General features: G+C 41.4%; 1 protein-coding gene across 1 annotated transcript; it reads left to right on the forward strand.

Moving 5' to 3' along the window:
• The first annotated feature begins 9,771 nt into the window (after positions 1-9,771).
• ndp (norrin cystine knot growth factor NDP) lies at positions 9,772-13,129 on the forward strand. Its single transcript, XM_062432287.1, has 2 exons — positions 9,772-9,978; positions 12,905-13,129. The coding sequence occupies exons 1-2, from the start codon at positions 9,772-9,774 to the stop codon at positions 13,127-13,129; spliced, it is 432 nt and encodes a 143-aa protein (XP_062288271.1).
• The last annotated feature ends 3,539 nt before the right edge of the window (positions 13,130-16,668 follow it).

Here is a 16,668-nt window from a genome sequence, read left to right on the forward strand (position 1 = left end):
TTCCGAGAAGCCCAAATTGTAAAGCTAACACAAGCTTAGCTCTGGCTCACATGGCTGCCAGTCACTGGCTGCACACTGCTCTCAAATCCACACTGTTTGTCTTATCTTTACTGGGGGGGATATATTTAGTGAGGAGCTTAGCTTTTAGGAGATTGGCGCGTGGGGAGGGTGCGTGTGTGTGCATTCGTGCGTGCGTGTGTGTATGTGTGTTTGTGTGAAGGAGAGAAAGTAAATTTGTGTGTGTATGTGTGTGTGTGTGTGTTTCGGGAGCTGGCGTCAGTGGACAGTCGAAGAGCTTGGCACTCTGCATGCCAAAATGTGTGCGTGTGCGTGTGTGTGTGTGTGTGTGTGCGTGTGTGTGTGTGTGTGTGTGCGTGTGGCTGGAGGACAGGTCTGTGGGTCTGTACACTCCCCCCACCTCGCTCCAGTCAGGAATCTGCCCTTTAGTTTATTAAAAGCTGGTGAAACAATGGAGGGAGGTGAGGTTGAGGAGGGGGTGGGGGGTTTGGGGGGGGTGACTGAATAGAAAATTATGACGTAAACTCTGGGCAGGCTGCCGCAAGGGGAGCAAATCAGAAAGGAGTGTGATGATGTCGTTGGAAAGAAGAAGAGAGGGAAGGACAGAGACAGAGAAAGGTGTTTATGATGACTCAAGAAATTATGCCTCCACCGCTCTACCTGTCATTTCGCCCTTATTCCCCCTCCTCTGACCTCCTTTGATGCACCTGTTCTGTGTTTTGCGCGTGGCCCATTGGCGCACGTTGCCACTGCAGACAGGCCCGCCCCTGGACAACAACTGTGTACTCAGCTGCCGGCTGGCCTGGGTGATAAAGCAGTGGATCCCCTCTGAAGATCTGGCTCCTCAGCCCGGCCCATGTGCCATCACATCAGCATCCCAGCAATGTTTAGAGCCCCCAAGAGCAGAAGCACAATGACCATGAGATCACCACACGGCCCATGTGCATGTACGTACATGTGTGGCTTCGCGTGTGTGTTAGAACAAAAAAAACCCATAAGTGAGGTGGGCAGGGGATATTTATATATGCACCCCACTGCTAGGAACAAAAACGTGGCAGCACTGAGAAGTTCTGTTCTACACAACATATGGCTACAACAGTTGGGACGCGTCATTGTGTCACTGTTCATAACAGATTTTGAGACGTCATTGTTTCACTTTTACCTCTAGAACAAAAGACTTTATTGTGAGTTATTTACACCTCTTTTGGACGTTGCTTCAGTGTGTCAGTGAATTGTCACAAACAAGGAGAAAAGTCATTAGTGCTCAAACTACTAATTATATTCATTAGTGATCAGTAATAATCAGTAATCCTCTGATTATTTTATTGATCTGTTGATCAATTCTGTCTCAAATGAATGAAAACTGTACAGAGCTCAAGGTGAAGTCTCTCAGTTACTTGTATTGTACAATCAACAGTCCAAAACCCAACAGTATCTCATTTACAAACACATCCTTGTATCTGAGAAGGTAGAACAGGTGAATGTATGTAAATGTTGATTTATTAATGAATCCAGTCAGAACTATTTATTTGACTTGTACAGTTTTGATGATGGTCTTTCTGAGGTCTTTCTTTTTCAGTGGTGGAAGAATAATTTGGACCTTTTACTTAAATAAATGTTGGAATACCACACCATAAAAATATATTCCATTACATGTAAAAATGTTACTCAAAATCCCAGCTCCACTCAAAAATGTGTTTTTCTTCGTGTGACTTCTTCACTTTGAGCTTGACTATGTTTGAGCTCCACTGTGCAGAATAATGTATGTGCAGAGTTTGACACTAGACGGCCGTTTTCACTCGCATCTGTTGAAAGAGGGAAAGTTTCTCTGTGCTCGTCGAAAATCTGTGTTTAAGGGGGCCCAGGAGTATGATTTGTGACATCACAAACTGTAAGGAAACTAAACTATATAGTTTGGAAGCAACTTACACAAGTGTGATGTGGAAACCTGAAGCATCCAGCGGATTTTTCAATGAGGGAGAACGACATGTCATTTTAAGGAGTTTAATAAGGTAATTGGAACTTCTTTGTGGAAAAACTATATTATTTATCCAAGCAGAATCTTTTTTTTTGTATCTTACAACATGTCTGGAGAGGAAAAAAAGTATAAAAATATCTCTTCAGGAAAAGTACATATACCCATAATACAGTAGAATGGCTGATGTCAATATTATATTATTATAGATCTTTTTATAGGTCTATAGCGGTAAATTAATTCTAGTGTAGTGAGTAAAAAAAACTTTACCTCTCTCACCTGGCTGAATGTAGTGAGAAAAAAGTATACTTAGTTAAATACACAACTGTTATTTACCACCATTTTACATCATACATCGTGTGTATCTGTGTGTGTGTGTGTGTGTGTGTGTGTGTGTGTGTGTGTGTGTGTGTGTGTGTGTGTGTGTGTGTGTGTGTGTGTGTGTGTGTGTGTGTGTGTGTGTGGCATCTTTCCCACCATTGCCTCTAAGACAGACATCATAATATCTGCTCTCCTTAAGCTTGGAATCACCATCTCATAACTCTGTAAGTCCTAAAGCCTCAAACCAGAGGGATGGGGGTATGTAAGGGGAAGGGATTGTATTGTGGTTATGTGGTTTGGCTCTCTCAATATTCTTAACCTGGCCCGAATCATTTTGCAGATACTGGGCACCGCTTAAAAAATCTTCCCCTCGGCAATGTTGCTAAAGCTGTTTCCACAAAAATGAAGTAGTTTACAAAATTTGATTTGCTCAATGACATTTGATATGTCTTTTAATAAGCAGCAAATTCAGAACTTGAGATTGGGTCTCTACACTTAATAAGTGTGTAGTTACATATAATACACGCTGTTTAATAATTTCATCTGCCTGTGGGCCTCCAGCTTATGGACTCTAATTAGTTCTTTGGTACCAGGAATTCCACATTATTCTGGAAAAGAGGAAAAGAGCATGTTTTACATTTCTGGGCTGTTGTGCCAAATCATTAAAGTTATGCCTTCTTAGCAGTGCCACGTACCTGGAAGGCCAGTCAGAAACTGTAACAACTTACCGTTAGTTTAACGTTGGCCCTCCCCCAGCAATTTCCAATCATTGTTTAGCAACTGTAATTAGGCCCAGCAGGCTTGTCAGGTCTGGATTTCTTCACATGCAGAAGCGATGTGCATGAAGTTGTATTCACAGTGATACTAAAAAGTATATATAGAAATATATGTTTGACTAAATTTCAAATATTTCCCCAGAATACCTTTTTTCATTTTAATAATAAAAACATGTAGACATTGTTTTGTCAGATAAAATATGATTTCAGTTGTACTTAAGCATCATATCATGTATGTAGCCATCAACGGCATATTTAAGACCCTTTTAAAGACTCTCTTTGTAAAATCAGTCAGATAGAAGCAGTAAAAAGTCAGACAGAGCCAGTGATTTCAGCCAGTTCGTGGAGCTAACATTTGTTTAATTAGCTGCAATTGATAAAATCTACGAGTGTAAGTTGTCATTTCAACCAGCAAAATCGGCACGAAATGAGAAGCCTGAAAAAATAGCGTGAATTACGAGTGGTTGATATACTACTGTTATTGTAAACTGAATATGTGCCAAAACAGTAATGAAAATAATTGTAAGTTGTAGCCCTTGTTGAATCTTGCCTTTTTTTTGGTTCCGGGTTTTTTTATGGCATTTCCAGACAAAAATCCCAGCAGCAAGCCCCCACCTCATCCCTTCCCTCTGATAATAAGGTCACCACTCCAGACCACTTCTGCTGGACCCACTACAAACACAGGAAGGTTGTGATAGCTAATTTCTGGACGTATCCCCACTTCCTCAGGTTTCTGCACGATAGGACACACTCCCCTCTTCTCTCATTATCAAATATCTCGTTACTCACTTGAAGCAAGAACAGTGTAACCACTGTATTCTATCGTTTCACCACAGGCTCACTTTTCCCACTCCACTGAGCTCTGAACACGGGCTGCTGTCACTGATGTCCGGTCAGAGGCTTTGCGATGACGAGGCTGAGAACTTGGACATGTGCCATGCAACTCAATGTATCTAAAACCAGGGCTTTCCACAAAGATATGGAGTAGCCAGCCGGTGGGAAAAAGTAGCCAGCTAGAGTGTGGGGAAGGAGAAACATTGTGGCCCTAAAAACCATACTCAAAAAGCACTATTCCATCACATACAGTGATATGAATGATTGCATATTTTAAGTGAAGCATTCACTAGCTTCATTTTGGGTGGTATCTTTCCTCACCCTTTTCTTCTCCATGGATCTCTATTGATATAATCCACACCTATCAGCACTAAGCAGGTATAATTTTAGAAAGAACATTCACTTTGTTACACAGAAAGCAGCAGAAAATGGCTGACAGTATAGAAATTACTGACAGTTAAAAATGTAAACCATGGAAAAACATACATACTGTACTTCATCATCTATATTACTGCAGGAAGTTCCATTACATCATACTTTATTTTTAGTTTGCAAAAAGTACAAATGAGTTCTAGTATATTTTAAACTGTAAAATTACAGTGTAAGGGTGATGCACGGCCTACATTTTCCTCATATGAGAAGCTTGTTACTCTGATAACATTGCCTTTTTTAGTGTGTGTTTGCAATACGTCTTAGAAACGGCTCTGCTGTAAAAAAAAAAAACCCTGCAATGTAAGTTTGCAGATGTTTTAAGTCCATAAACATGTGTGTGGGGTATATGGAATATACAGAGCTTTCAATGGGCTTTTTAATATTTACAGCGCAATTATCAAGTTGCTGCCACCAGTGTTTTCCAAAGCAGCCGGTCTAATGAACATGTCTGTGCAATCAGTGCAATCCTTAATGTGTTTTGTCATCAATTATTTTGCTAATATAAGACTCACAATAAAGATGACACTCTGCACTCTACTTAGCAGGAAATATCCTCTCAGCTGAGTGCATACACACACACACACACACACACAAACAACACACATATACCACACACACACACACACACACACACACACATTCATATAGAGCATGTGGGGGCAGGACTGACACAGACAGACAGGGACGTTTCTCTATCATCATGCTCGCATTGTTTTGAAGAAGAGGTGAGTGGTTGTAAATGGACATACATAGCAAATCACAACTTATTAGTGATATGAATTAAAAATCAATATAATAAAGTAGCCGGCTGGACTTAAATGAGTAGTCAGCTGTTTGGCTGGCAGCCGCCGCTTATGAAAACCTCTGCCTAAAACATGAAACCATGATCTCATTTACTGTATTGTTCCTGACTTCAGGCTGTTTCTAAACTCAAATATGTCTGAATGCATTTCAAGAAAGATAAGGTGGCTGTGCGTTCCAAAAAAACCTAACCTTGTCAAATGGAAAATTTGACGTTCGTGGTGGTGGTTTACTGGATGGCGCCTGGCTTGCAGCAGATTTTTATTCTGTACTCATCAAGTGAAGTTGTTTACTTTAATCGAGCTAAAATTTCACAGGAATTTCAGAGTGAATGACTTGTATTTTGTTGAGCTCTGCTGCCAACATAGCTGCTTTTTGTAATGAAAACAGCACGAACCCAAGGTGACGTTTGTTTTGATCCAAAGCACAGATTTGGGCTGAAAATCGGACCTTAACAGTAGAACCGATGGGTACAGATGTTCAGAGTTGATCTGTCGCGGGTATAAAGGAGGAAGTGATGGAAGTAGAAAAATGGAGGGACCTGTATGAAGAGGATACCGGTAGAGGAAGAAATGAGCACTTTAAGGTGGAACACTATAGGTCAACTCTGGAAAGATACAAACTGTAACGGTTATGGTTTTGCCGCTCATTATACTTGGACGAGATGGGGTGGGGGGGTGGTAGAGTGGAAGGGAGGATCCAGCTGCTGTTTGTGAACATCCAGGGCTCTATAAATCTGAGACCAAGGCAGGTGTGGGTGAGCTGGGGGACAGAAGGACACACTGGCCCTTATGCTGCCCCAAACCTTATGCTTTAACCTACAGTACATGCTGTGAGGCATCACGCGCAGATAAACACTCAGTTAGCACATGCACACCGCAGTAATGAACTCACTCACTCACTCACTCAGATTCTATCTCTATATATTCTCCTAAAAGCCCCCATTATCTGAGCCAGCTGCCATTCGTAGCTTTGTATTGATGTCACCAGCTTTCAGAAGCTTAGGCATGAGTCGCCGAAAGAGACAGTAATTATGATGTGTAGTCACCTTGCAATGAGGGATGTCCCTGTTTGCATAGCAATGCAGTTAGAGCAGGGCTGCCCCAGCTGGCTGCATAACAGACAGATGACGATCAATAAAGAATCATCTCTTTGCTGCACATAAAAGGGTAGTATGGTGGGAATGTCTGGCTAGCTCCACTAATTGTTAATCAGAAAAGACAGAGCTGGCAGGGGACCAAAACTTCAACATTCGGGATAGATTACAGTTTATTTGGCTTGTTCTGGTGTTTACTAGGTGGATCACTCTTTATCATTATCAGTGTTTGCTTTGCTTCTCAGTACAGCCAGAACCTGTTGCCTTTTTAACAAAAACTCGAGTTCTGCAGGGGAATTTGTGATTGACGAGGAAAGGATGTTTTTCTTGTGTGACCATAAATACAGTCTTGTTGTCATGTGTGACCTTAATTGATTTAACATGTTTTCACTTTATAAACTCCTTTTAATGGATTTAAAGGGATGCTACAATCACATATATCGTCTGCTTCTCCATGCAAGGCTGAGCAAATGGCCCGCAGACCCAGACCCACAGGGGCCCCTAAATTTCTCAAATTTGCTGCATGTAATTGGTTTTGGTACTTTAATTAGTTGCAGATTTAATAGAGAATTTGAAAAATGTATATTTTTGCTCATATTCTGCTCACATGATACATATTCGTAAATAATGTGTTAAATCAAATTACAACAGACTGAACTGATATGCAGAAAAACCTGGGGCAAGTGCTGTTTGGTTTTTAGGTTTCTGGGCATATAATGAAGCCGCCATGTGTACTTCCCTTGTGCAGTGTACTTAATGGGAACTTAGGGGCTACAGGGTGAATATACTATAGCACAGAGGGTGGTAAGTGGGGTTTCTGGGGGGTCAGTAGGGGCCCAACAGCAAATTTTTACCTTAGGTCTCCCTTGCAGGTTAATCCCACCAAGCATCTATGTAGAGAAAGTTGGAGGTGGACATGTAGATAGTTTGTGACAACGATATCCCATACATGCATGAGTCTCATCTTAATTGGGCTAATCTGTATAGCATTTGTCCCAATTCTTTGTGTCTTATATGACAAGCATCGTATTGATTTCTCCTGATACACATTATATACATTACAGCAACTCTTAGAATGTAAATTATCCTGTACACAAGACAATCGCACTAATGATGTTAATAGTCATACCAGCAGCGACTGGGATAATAGGGGTCGCTGTGACGCTCGGCCAGGTACAGCTGGCAGCACTGGAGGTGCTGATGGATGCTGGCTGTATAACGCAGCCTGCTGCTCTGAGAAGACTGGGCCGTCAGCTATGTAAACCCTGAAGCACATGTTCAACAGGCCAGCGAAACATCTCGGGGAGTATTTATTTTAACAGGCCAAATGATACTTCTATTTCTCTCATGAGGAATGTTCAGGTTAAATTATTCCCCTTAGAAAGAAAAACATTGAGGTTGATATGGGGGGGGGGGGGGGGGGGGGTTTGAAGATGGAGGGTGGAGGAGGGGGGTGTGTTAGGGTTTTGAATGAACTTGATGCATTCTGCCAGTTCAGTTCAAGTGAGAAAATCAGTGCAGACTTATGCAGCAACGAAGATTGATGCTTAACATGGAGCTTTGATAAAAAGCTGAATTTTGCTTGTTTTGTTTTTTCCTGTTGTTTTTTTTCCTCAGTTTTTAATATGCTTGACAGTGAAAGTACTTCCACAGTAATTCAAGGAACAAGGCCACTGACTTCATAGTCACTCATTATTAATTATACCATAATTATGTTCATGTACACACATGACACATAAAGAAGAGGAGAAGCCAGATGCATTCCCTTCCTGTTCAGACTTTGCCAAGTTATAATTAAAGTGTTTACAAAGTGGAGAGATGCATAACAATGATTTACAATGCATGGGTAAATTAAAAGAAGGTGGATCACATAAAGCAATTCTTAGTACAGTTTAATTGTCAGTAAATATTTACACCCAATAACTGCCAAGTGCAAAACTAGTTAGTGGAAAACTAACGTTAGCTTGCTAATATATGATCTGATTAGAGTGAAAGTGGTAAAATGTAACACGGTCAGCAATGATGATGTAAATAAATATGTATATCAGTGAAGATTTTCAGTTACATTTCACAAAAATCAATCTCAATCTCAAGTTACAAAATGTCAAGCCAATAACATTAGATAAAATATGTCAGCTAGCTAATCTGATATTTACATTCGAAACTTCATAAATACTAACTAAAAAATATTTCTACTTGCATAAAACAAATACATTCAACAAGAATTAGCTGTTAAATCTATTATATTGCTTGCTACAGCTTTTGATGCTACAGTGGCCTCTTGTTTACAAAGTTGATAACTTCATTGTGTAGCACAAATCCCAGCAAATAATTTACACATTACAGTACACATTAAGTAACTTCTTTTTGGTAAATCATTGGCTTGAAATTAGCTGGTGGTCACAGACTTTATGCACAAACTTATAGCTAGTCCAATCCATTCACAAGATGTTCGAAAGAAAGTTCTGAATCTAAATTCATTCACATACATCTCAACATAAAGCCTTTAACATATATTTCCACACAGATCAGGTTAACGGTAATATTTTTTTTTTTTTTTAATTATGCACCTTTTACATCCCCTGACCCCACATGTACACACACCTCTCCCTAATTCACAACACATTGCCTATTAGCAAACCTCAGTTTCTCTAACTGCAGCCAGCACTGAACTCCCTCTTAACACAAACCCTATTGTCAGGAGTACAATAAAACTATGAAGTTGGAAAAAAGAAAAACAACATAAATACATGTGAAAATATGCTGCGGGACTGGCAGAGGGTTTACAGTCATAAGAGGGCTTGTTGGGAGAGCGATTTGTTTTAATGAAAAAGTCATTCCTGAGGAGAGGAAAGGGCCTGGCTGCAGGCTGTTTGTGCATGGCTTAAGTTTCTCCTCTGTAATAAAAGCACCAGGGCTTGTGCGTCTACATGTGTGTGCAGTGTGTGGGTGTACAGGAGACCGTGGAATAAAGTAGACAAAGCAGGCGGCCAGGTTTCACGATATGTATCACACACCCACAAAGTCCTGGATAGACATACACACACATCAAACAGTCAATCACCAAAACTGGCAAAAATATCTATGATCCACAACACTATCCACTACAAACACTCAAAGGGGAGTGTGCGATCTTTTCTACAGCACTAAAAGTGGTTCCCATGGATGTACAAATTACTAATAGACATAACATACAGCCTACACACACAATATTGTTTCTTTTCTTGCTTTTATCTGTTCATGTTTCCAACTGAAGCCTTAATGTTTGTCTTCTTCTTCCAGACTGCGGTTGATCCAAATGGTGGGGGATGGAGTGGCCCTACGAAGCAACCCTCCGTCTACTTTTCTCCCTGCAGCTTGATTACCTTGAACCTCCAGTGTACTAGCAGGCAGCAGCAGTGAGAAAGACGTTGAAGTCGCCCTTTGTGAGACCCTAAAATACAACTTGGGTGAGGGACGGAAAGAACTTGGAGAAAGAAAGTGAAAGTGAGGATCAAGAGCCTCAGGGTGGCCCGATCATGAAACCCTCAATCTATGTGGGCTCCCCTTCTGGCCTGCTGCTGGTCCTGATGTGCTGCCCCCTGCTGGGCTCGGTTCACTCTGCCAGCAGCAACAAGGCCAGTGATAACGGACACCCACATCTGGGAGACACTGATCCGGAGCGCTGCATGAGGCACCACTTTGTAGAGACCATCACCCACCCGATATATAAATGCAACTCCAAGGTAAGACACAGATATGAACTGTACGTCAATCTGCTCCATCGTGGTCACCTGCTCGTTTTTGTTAACAAGTTGTTAAAGGCAACAGGGTCAGACCACCTGACAAATGAACTTATTTGTTACAGATATCAGGGAGACAGTCTGTTCCAAACCAAGGCTCTGAGATCCAGAGAAACCCCCAGAACTCCGTCCAAAAAAATCCTCCAACACTAACTACAAGTCATTTATCTCGGAAACATTTTTCTTTCTACTAGTATTACTCTTGTTGCCCCTCAAAAGCCTCCTCCATTTGTTCAGTCCAGTGACTTATTTTCTCTTTTGCTCCATTTATCTCTCTCTCTCCATCATTTAGACAAGTCACGCTTCGTTTCTCAGGGAGTGTGTATGTGTGCGCGTTGCTGGACATGGGCCACGCTGCAGACATATTCTGCACCTCAGCTGGGACTCAGTTTTGGCTTAAGTGGATGTCTCCCTGTCAGCCTGTTTCTCCTGCCTCTGCCAGGTGCTAAAGGGAGAGAGATGAGGTGAAGAAAAGTGGATAGAAATCTAATGATATGGAGATGTGTACGCTCATTCTTTTTTCTTTCTCTGACTTGTCACACAGCTGAGAGGCCCTTCATGTAAAGTGACTGATGATCCATCGATTCACGCCAAACATATGACTGAGATTGAGGAGAGGCGCTGTCAGTTTTCTTGCTTTTTGTTTTTCCACCGTTGCAGTTGTTCTTCTTTGCGTGAGCGATCAGTTCTTTGGTCTTTTTTTAATATTCTGACTCTGAGTGCAAAAAGCAGGTGGCCAAACCACAGCTCCGCTCAGTCGAGGCAGGGCTGAACACACTCGCAGCATGAGTTGGGATTTCTATTACAGTACACGGTGAACTGACTGGAAGTCCAGCTGAGCAACTGCTTTACACCTCAGTATTTACAGTTCACAGAATCCACCTGCACTACAACTTGCTCATCGTCTGTGAATTTATGTATGTAAGTGTGTGTGTTTGTTTGGCTGTGTGGAGGGGTAACTTTTCATGGTGGCCAACGCGTGTGTGTGCGTGTGTGTGTGTCTGTGTGATTTATGTCTGGGCCCGCTGTTAAATATTTTTGCTCATGTGAAAGTGATCTCTGTAGGAGATTAATAGATCAGCTCCTGCACGTAGTCCATACTTGTTAAATGTATTGACACCGGTTAAATTAATTGAATAGCTATGCTTCAGTACACTTGTCAGGAACAAGTTACAATGAGTCCATATATTTAATACCTAAAAAAGGATAACAGTTAATCCTAGTGACAGAGCAATCGGCAATCCAAATGAACAAAGAAACACGAGGAAGCTGCAAGTCAAAACATAGACTTTTAATTCAATTGCTTTTTGTAACTTTTGTGAGAAATAACTTTTTCCAATGTATCTTAATTACTGCTTTACTCACATGCCTCAGCTGCTGTGTCTGTTTTGAAGAAGTTTATATGAAAAGCACAGTACCATACAGAAGCAATTCAAAGTGCTTTACAAAGTGATAAAACAGTCCAAATGTGGATAGGACATCGATACAGGCCTACATTATACACAAAAACACACAGTAAAATCTCAAGATTTACCTACCAAATTTTTCCAGAACTTTGCTATGAGCCTCTGAGTTTAGTTTAGTTTAGTTGACTTTACAAGAAGGAAAATATTAAATCTCCTCTACAAAAATGTCACAATAAAGTTCAAGACTTATTTATATTGTGGTCTTTGATGTAAAGATGCAAGAGGACAGGAGCCATCTTCTCTTCACAACTACTGGACGAACTACATCTATTGAAGACGACCATTAGATGTTGGTTGAAAGCTAAGCAGACCCTAAGTCCATTTTTTTTTTTTTTTGGTCAAACTACTTCTAAAGTCAAGAATGAACTTTTTACTATAACAGATTCATAATGTGTTAGTCGTCACCCCGCAGTGACCTACAATCTGAAAGGGAAATGTATCTGATGAGCGTATTAACAGGTTTCTCTCATGCTTTTGATGACACCGCTGGAGAGTCCCTCTTGCTGGTTTAAATACACAAAGGGATGAATGACCATCAACAGTATCTGCTTTTTTTATCAGCTGGTCATGAATGAATGGAAGAATAGGAAAGGTGCCGACAGTGAGGAGGCGAAAAAAGGAGGAGAGGAATTCTTGCTGTTTGACAGTCTGATCCTCCACTAGGACAAAGACAAATGGTCTTAAAGTGGCGACAACACTCCTGCTGCGTGTGTGTGTATGTGTGTCACCCTGCCATGGCCCCAGACAGGCCTTTGTCAAAGTGGGTACATGGGTGGCGACACACAGCAGCTGACAGAAGGACATGACACAGGAGTCTGTTTAGGGAGGCGACAGGAATGTAGTGACCCACAGCGGAATGCCTGTCTGACGGTCATAACACTAATCAGGCCAGCGCTTGTATGTATGTGCATACGTGTGTCTGAGCGTGTGTGTGTGTGTGTGGGTGAATGGACAGGTCAGACTTGGAAAAAACCTGAGTGTGTGTTTTGTTCCTACTATAAGTATCAGCACTGGATAGCTTGCTGTGTGCATGACTCTGGATGCAAAAAAGTGACGAGATATGAGCTTCAAATGCAAACCGCGTGCAAATGACTGTGTGTGACCCTGAGCGTTGAGCTGCAGCAGGTGTAGGAGTGAGTGACTAGTCTCGTTGCTATCTCTCAGTTTGCAGGTGCAAGGCCGAGGCTGGGAGACTTACGTAGGATAAGAGGCTGGGAGACTTATGTAGGAGACATTCTGAGCACAATCAGACGGCTCACTTTCAGAACAGACTTAAACACTCCCTCGTCGTACCCAGAGAACCGTTTTCTCATCCCTGACAGGGTGTTAAGGTCATGAAGAACCTGGTTGAATGACTTGTCTGTTCTTTCTTAACGCTGCCTTTTCTGCATGCTGTCTTCCAGATGGTGTTGCTGGCACGCTGCGAGGGCCACTGCAGCCATACCACCCGCTCTGACCCCCTCATCTCCTTCAGCTCGGTGCTCAAGCAGCCATTCAAAAGTACCTGCTCCTGCTGCCGGCCCCACACCTCCAAGCTGAAGGCGGTGCGGCTGCGCTGCGCCGGCGGGACTCGCATTACGGCCACTTACAGATACATCCTAGCCTGCAACTGTGAGGAGTGCAGCTGAGCAGGGAGAAGCATCCTCCCAAACCCTCAAAACTCTGTAGACCGGCATTGTTATTGGCCTCAGGCCTCACTGTAAAGCTACCCAGAGCATTTTTGTTGAGTATTGGATCAAAATATTGCCTCAGAGGACAGCCGTTCAAGATGCTTGTTGTCATCTTGGGAATGATCATTTGGAGCAAGAGTACCATCCTCATATAGGCCTTAAAATTTGATGTGCCCTTGGGATTCAGACAGAACAGTGTATACCCTCTCCGTTATGTGCATTCAATCAGTGCAAATCATTTGAAGCATATTTCTGCAGCACACAAGGCGCCACAAACTGCTTCTCCCAGGGGCCAGTTGGAGACCCTCCTCAATGCGGAGACACGCTGCACTCATTACGGGCCTCTGTAATTCATAACACACGCTCATGAACCGCAGTATGAGAGCTCATTACAAATGTCTGTAACAGCCTTCTGCCAGCTCCATAAAAAACCCACCATGCATTTGACAACAAAACAACATGCCCCATTAAAAAGCAGCATGGGAAAAGATGAGGCTCGATCAGAACGAACGGGTCCACAAAACCTCCGACATGTGGTGGATCTATAGAGGAGCACCTTCGCCATGCTTATTCACCCAATAACATTTTACACACTCCCTGCAGACTTTCATCTAGCTGTGTAAAACATGACTAATGCTGACAGGAGAGCTCATCAGGTGAATAATAAAAGCATAGTGGCAGACAGTGTAAAAAGGGAAACTGAGGATGAAAGAAGACTAAGGAGAAAGGTTTGACCAACCTCTGGATGGTTGTACGGACTGTCAATAGACTGTCAAGGCTATCAGTGTTAAATGTAATCTATTCTATTTGAATCTTTGTGATGTTCCTGTCAACATTGTTGAAACTGTAGCTACTATCATGCCGGATTTATAAAACTGCTGCTTTTGCCTGTCTTGTATTGTTACTAATGACGTGTCCAATGTTTTCATTTGGAAGAAATACCCCAGTCATCTGCATACGTCTGTAAATCCTGCACATTAACCTCCTGGTCCACCATGATGACAACACAACTTCAGACTTCACTCTGTATGTTTGCCAGGCTTTAAAACTTTATTCAAAATCCTTGGACATTAGAAGATAAACTTAAAAATTAACAACTTAGTCCCCTAGTTCCAACTGTGGTTTCTTCTGTCATTAAAATTCCACTTTCCAACCACAAAGAATGAATTGCATTCATTTTGAATTTGAACAAACAAGTGGGGAGGGGGTGTATGGAAGTATAGGCCATAATAATTACAATTTTATAAGCAGTTGAATTCTTTATTTTAATTTAACCACCACTGAGCCCTAATATTAAATAAATTAAAACCATTGAATTTATAGCATTATAATATACTACTTTGAAAACCATCTGTCTGACTTTATGTGGTTCAAAATCCCCTCTATGTAATTTCAAGAAGGTCATTTCAAGTTTTGCACAAGTTCAGATCGATAATGATAGCATCCAATATTAGAAAAACTAATTCAAGTTGTTAAAATTCAGCTAGTCAAATTCAGATCTAAAAATTCAAGTCAGGTCAAAAAGTCCATTTAAATAGGTTGCAGTTAAGGCACCAAAAATTCAAGATGTAAAAATTCGAACTTGAACATCTGGGCTAACAATGATAATCAATCGAGCCTAAAGGAATTAATCCCACATCTGTCCTAGCAGGTTATGTCTTGTCATCACCAGTCATGACCTAAGAAAGAAAAATTTAGGTACGGAACTGGAAACCTGAGATGCTGGAATTATCTGAAATTTGTTTACCACAAAAACACCACTTGAAAAAAAACTGAGGAGAATTCAAACTATATACATTTACAATAGAATAAATCTATTTAAAATAACATATTTCAATGTAGTCAGTGGTATCTGCAACCACAGCATACCCGACAAACATCACTGTAATCACCCGCTGCTCTGATACAGCGTTAGGAGAGTGAGGAGTAGACAATGAGGCGGATATCAGATATCAAATTAAAAACCATGCTGGAATTCATGGGTCTGTTATTTCCTGTGAATCCCTCATGCGTGTCAAGGCCATTTGAATCCACTGTAGACAACAATGAAAACTACTAAATAAATTGTATATGTATACAGAATGTAAGTACATCAGTGGCTGACAAAATGCAGACCATAAATAATAATAAAGACAAATAGGGATTAGTTTCAGCAGTGTATTTCGTAGTGGTTAAAGTAACATTTAGGCATACAGTTGCATATAAAAATTCAAATTATTATGGCCTTTCTTTGCTTCCATACTGTTTTCTTAACAGCCAGAAATGTAAATATGAAGCTATGAAGTCTTTTTGATGCCTAAAAGTAGTTCAGCAGCTGGTCATTCTGATGAACGCACCATTTGCGAAATCACGACTGACTTGTAACCTTTACTGAAAAACACCTGGTGTCCCATTTTCCACCAACCTGTCACTCCCCAGCATGTGGTGAAATAAAGCAGAAAAGCAGAGACACAGAAAAGCAAAATTTGTGGTTGGCACCGTGGTTTAATGGTCAGAGAAAGACTGTCCCTCCACCTATAACTGTCAGAGATGGACCCACTGTGAGGAGCAAGACACGCCGCGCCTTGACTTTTATGAGGGAGAATAAAAACTGAATGTCTCTGTGTGAATTTATGTCCTGTTAAAAATACATGATTGCAGAGCTCTACCCTCTCCATAAGATCCTAAATGTTTTCATACACACACATGCTCCGTGTATAGATGTCTTTGTTGTGTTCAGAGCTGAAACGTAACCCTTCCCTGTGAACTAGAACAATACGCTGTCTGTGGACGTTTCAATCCCGACTCTAACTGACAGCATGGTCGGCCGCTTCACACGTGAACCTAATAAAATAGTTTTCCCTCCGACTCTGGAGATTAATCTGCCTTTCTTTGCTGTCTCCTCTCACTGTGTCTCTCCTTCATCAACACACACAAATGCACACACACATTAGCGCAGAGGAGGCATTTCGTGACATGAGGCAGGAGGTATAATTATTTGAGGGGAGTAGAGTGACAGGATGACAGAGGGGCAAGATAATGGCTGTCATGCATAAGCTAACTGTGCTCTTTTATATGTCCTATTTGAGGAACATGAAGGAGATGGTTGGCAAGCTCCAGACTTCCTAATTAAAGAAGCCGAATTATCATTTGTCACAGACAGTTTTTCATCCCAGTCTGTTTCCAGGTGTGAGGCAGGCGAGGCACATGTGGTATTTTATACTGTAATCCTTCACATCAGCAGTAATAGACATCACACACACATATTCATCCTTGATCCTAATCATAACCATACAAGAATTTGATAAAAATCACAGGAAAAGTGGCATTTTATTGGACTGTACCATAGCCTACTTGTTAAAGAGAAATTCACATGTGTTTAGCATTCCATTAAAATGCCAGACGTGAAACATGGACAACAGCCATGTGCTGAAGGTCCGACAATATGACCATTCACTGACTTGTGAAAAGCAGTTTGTGATGACCTGTCAGCACATACTTCCCTAAGAAAATATGAA

This window comes from Scomber scombrus, chromosome 13 (genome assembly GCF_963691925.1).
Source record: "Scomber scombrus chromosome 13, fScoSco1.1, whole genome shotgun sequence".
In the NCBI taxonomy this organism is placed as follows: Eukaryota; Metazoa; Chordata; class Actinopteri; order Scombriformes; family Scombridae; genus Scomber; species Scomber scombrus.

Bases quoted from the DNA above. Each gene is read 5' to 3' on its own strand.
- ndp (XM_062432287.1), top strand. From the start codon at position 9,772: ATGAAACCCTCAATCTATGTGGGCTCCCCTTCTGGCCTGCTGCTGGTC. The intron at 9,979-12,904 runs GTAAGACACAGA...GCTGTCTTCCAG, and splicing joins TATATAAATGCAACTCCAAG to ATGGTGTTGCTGGCACGCTG.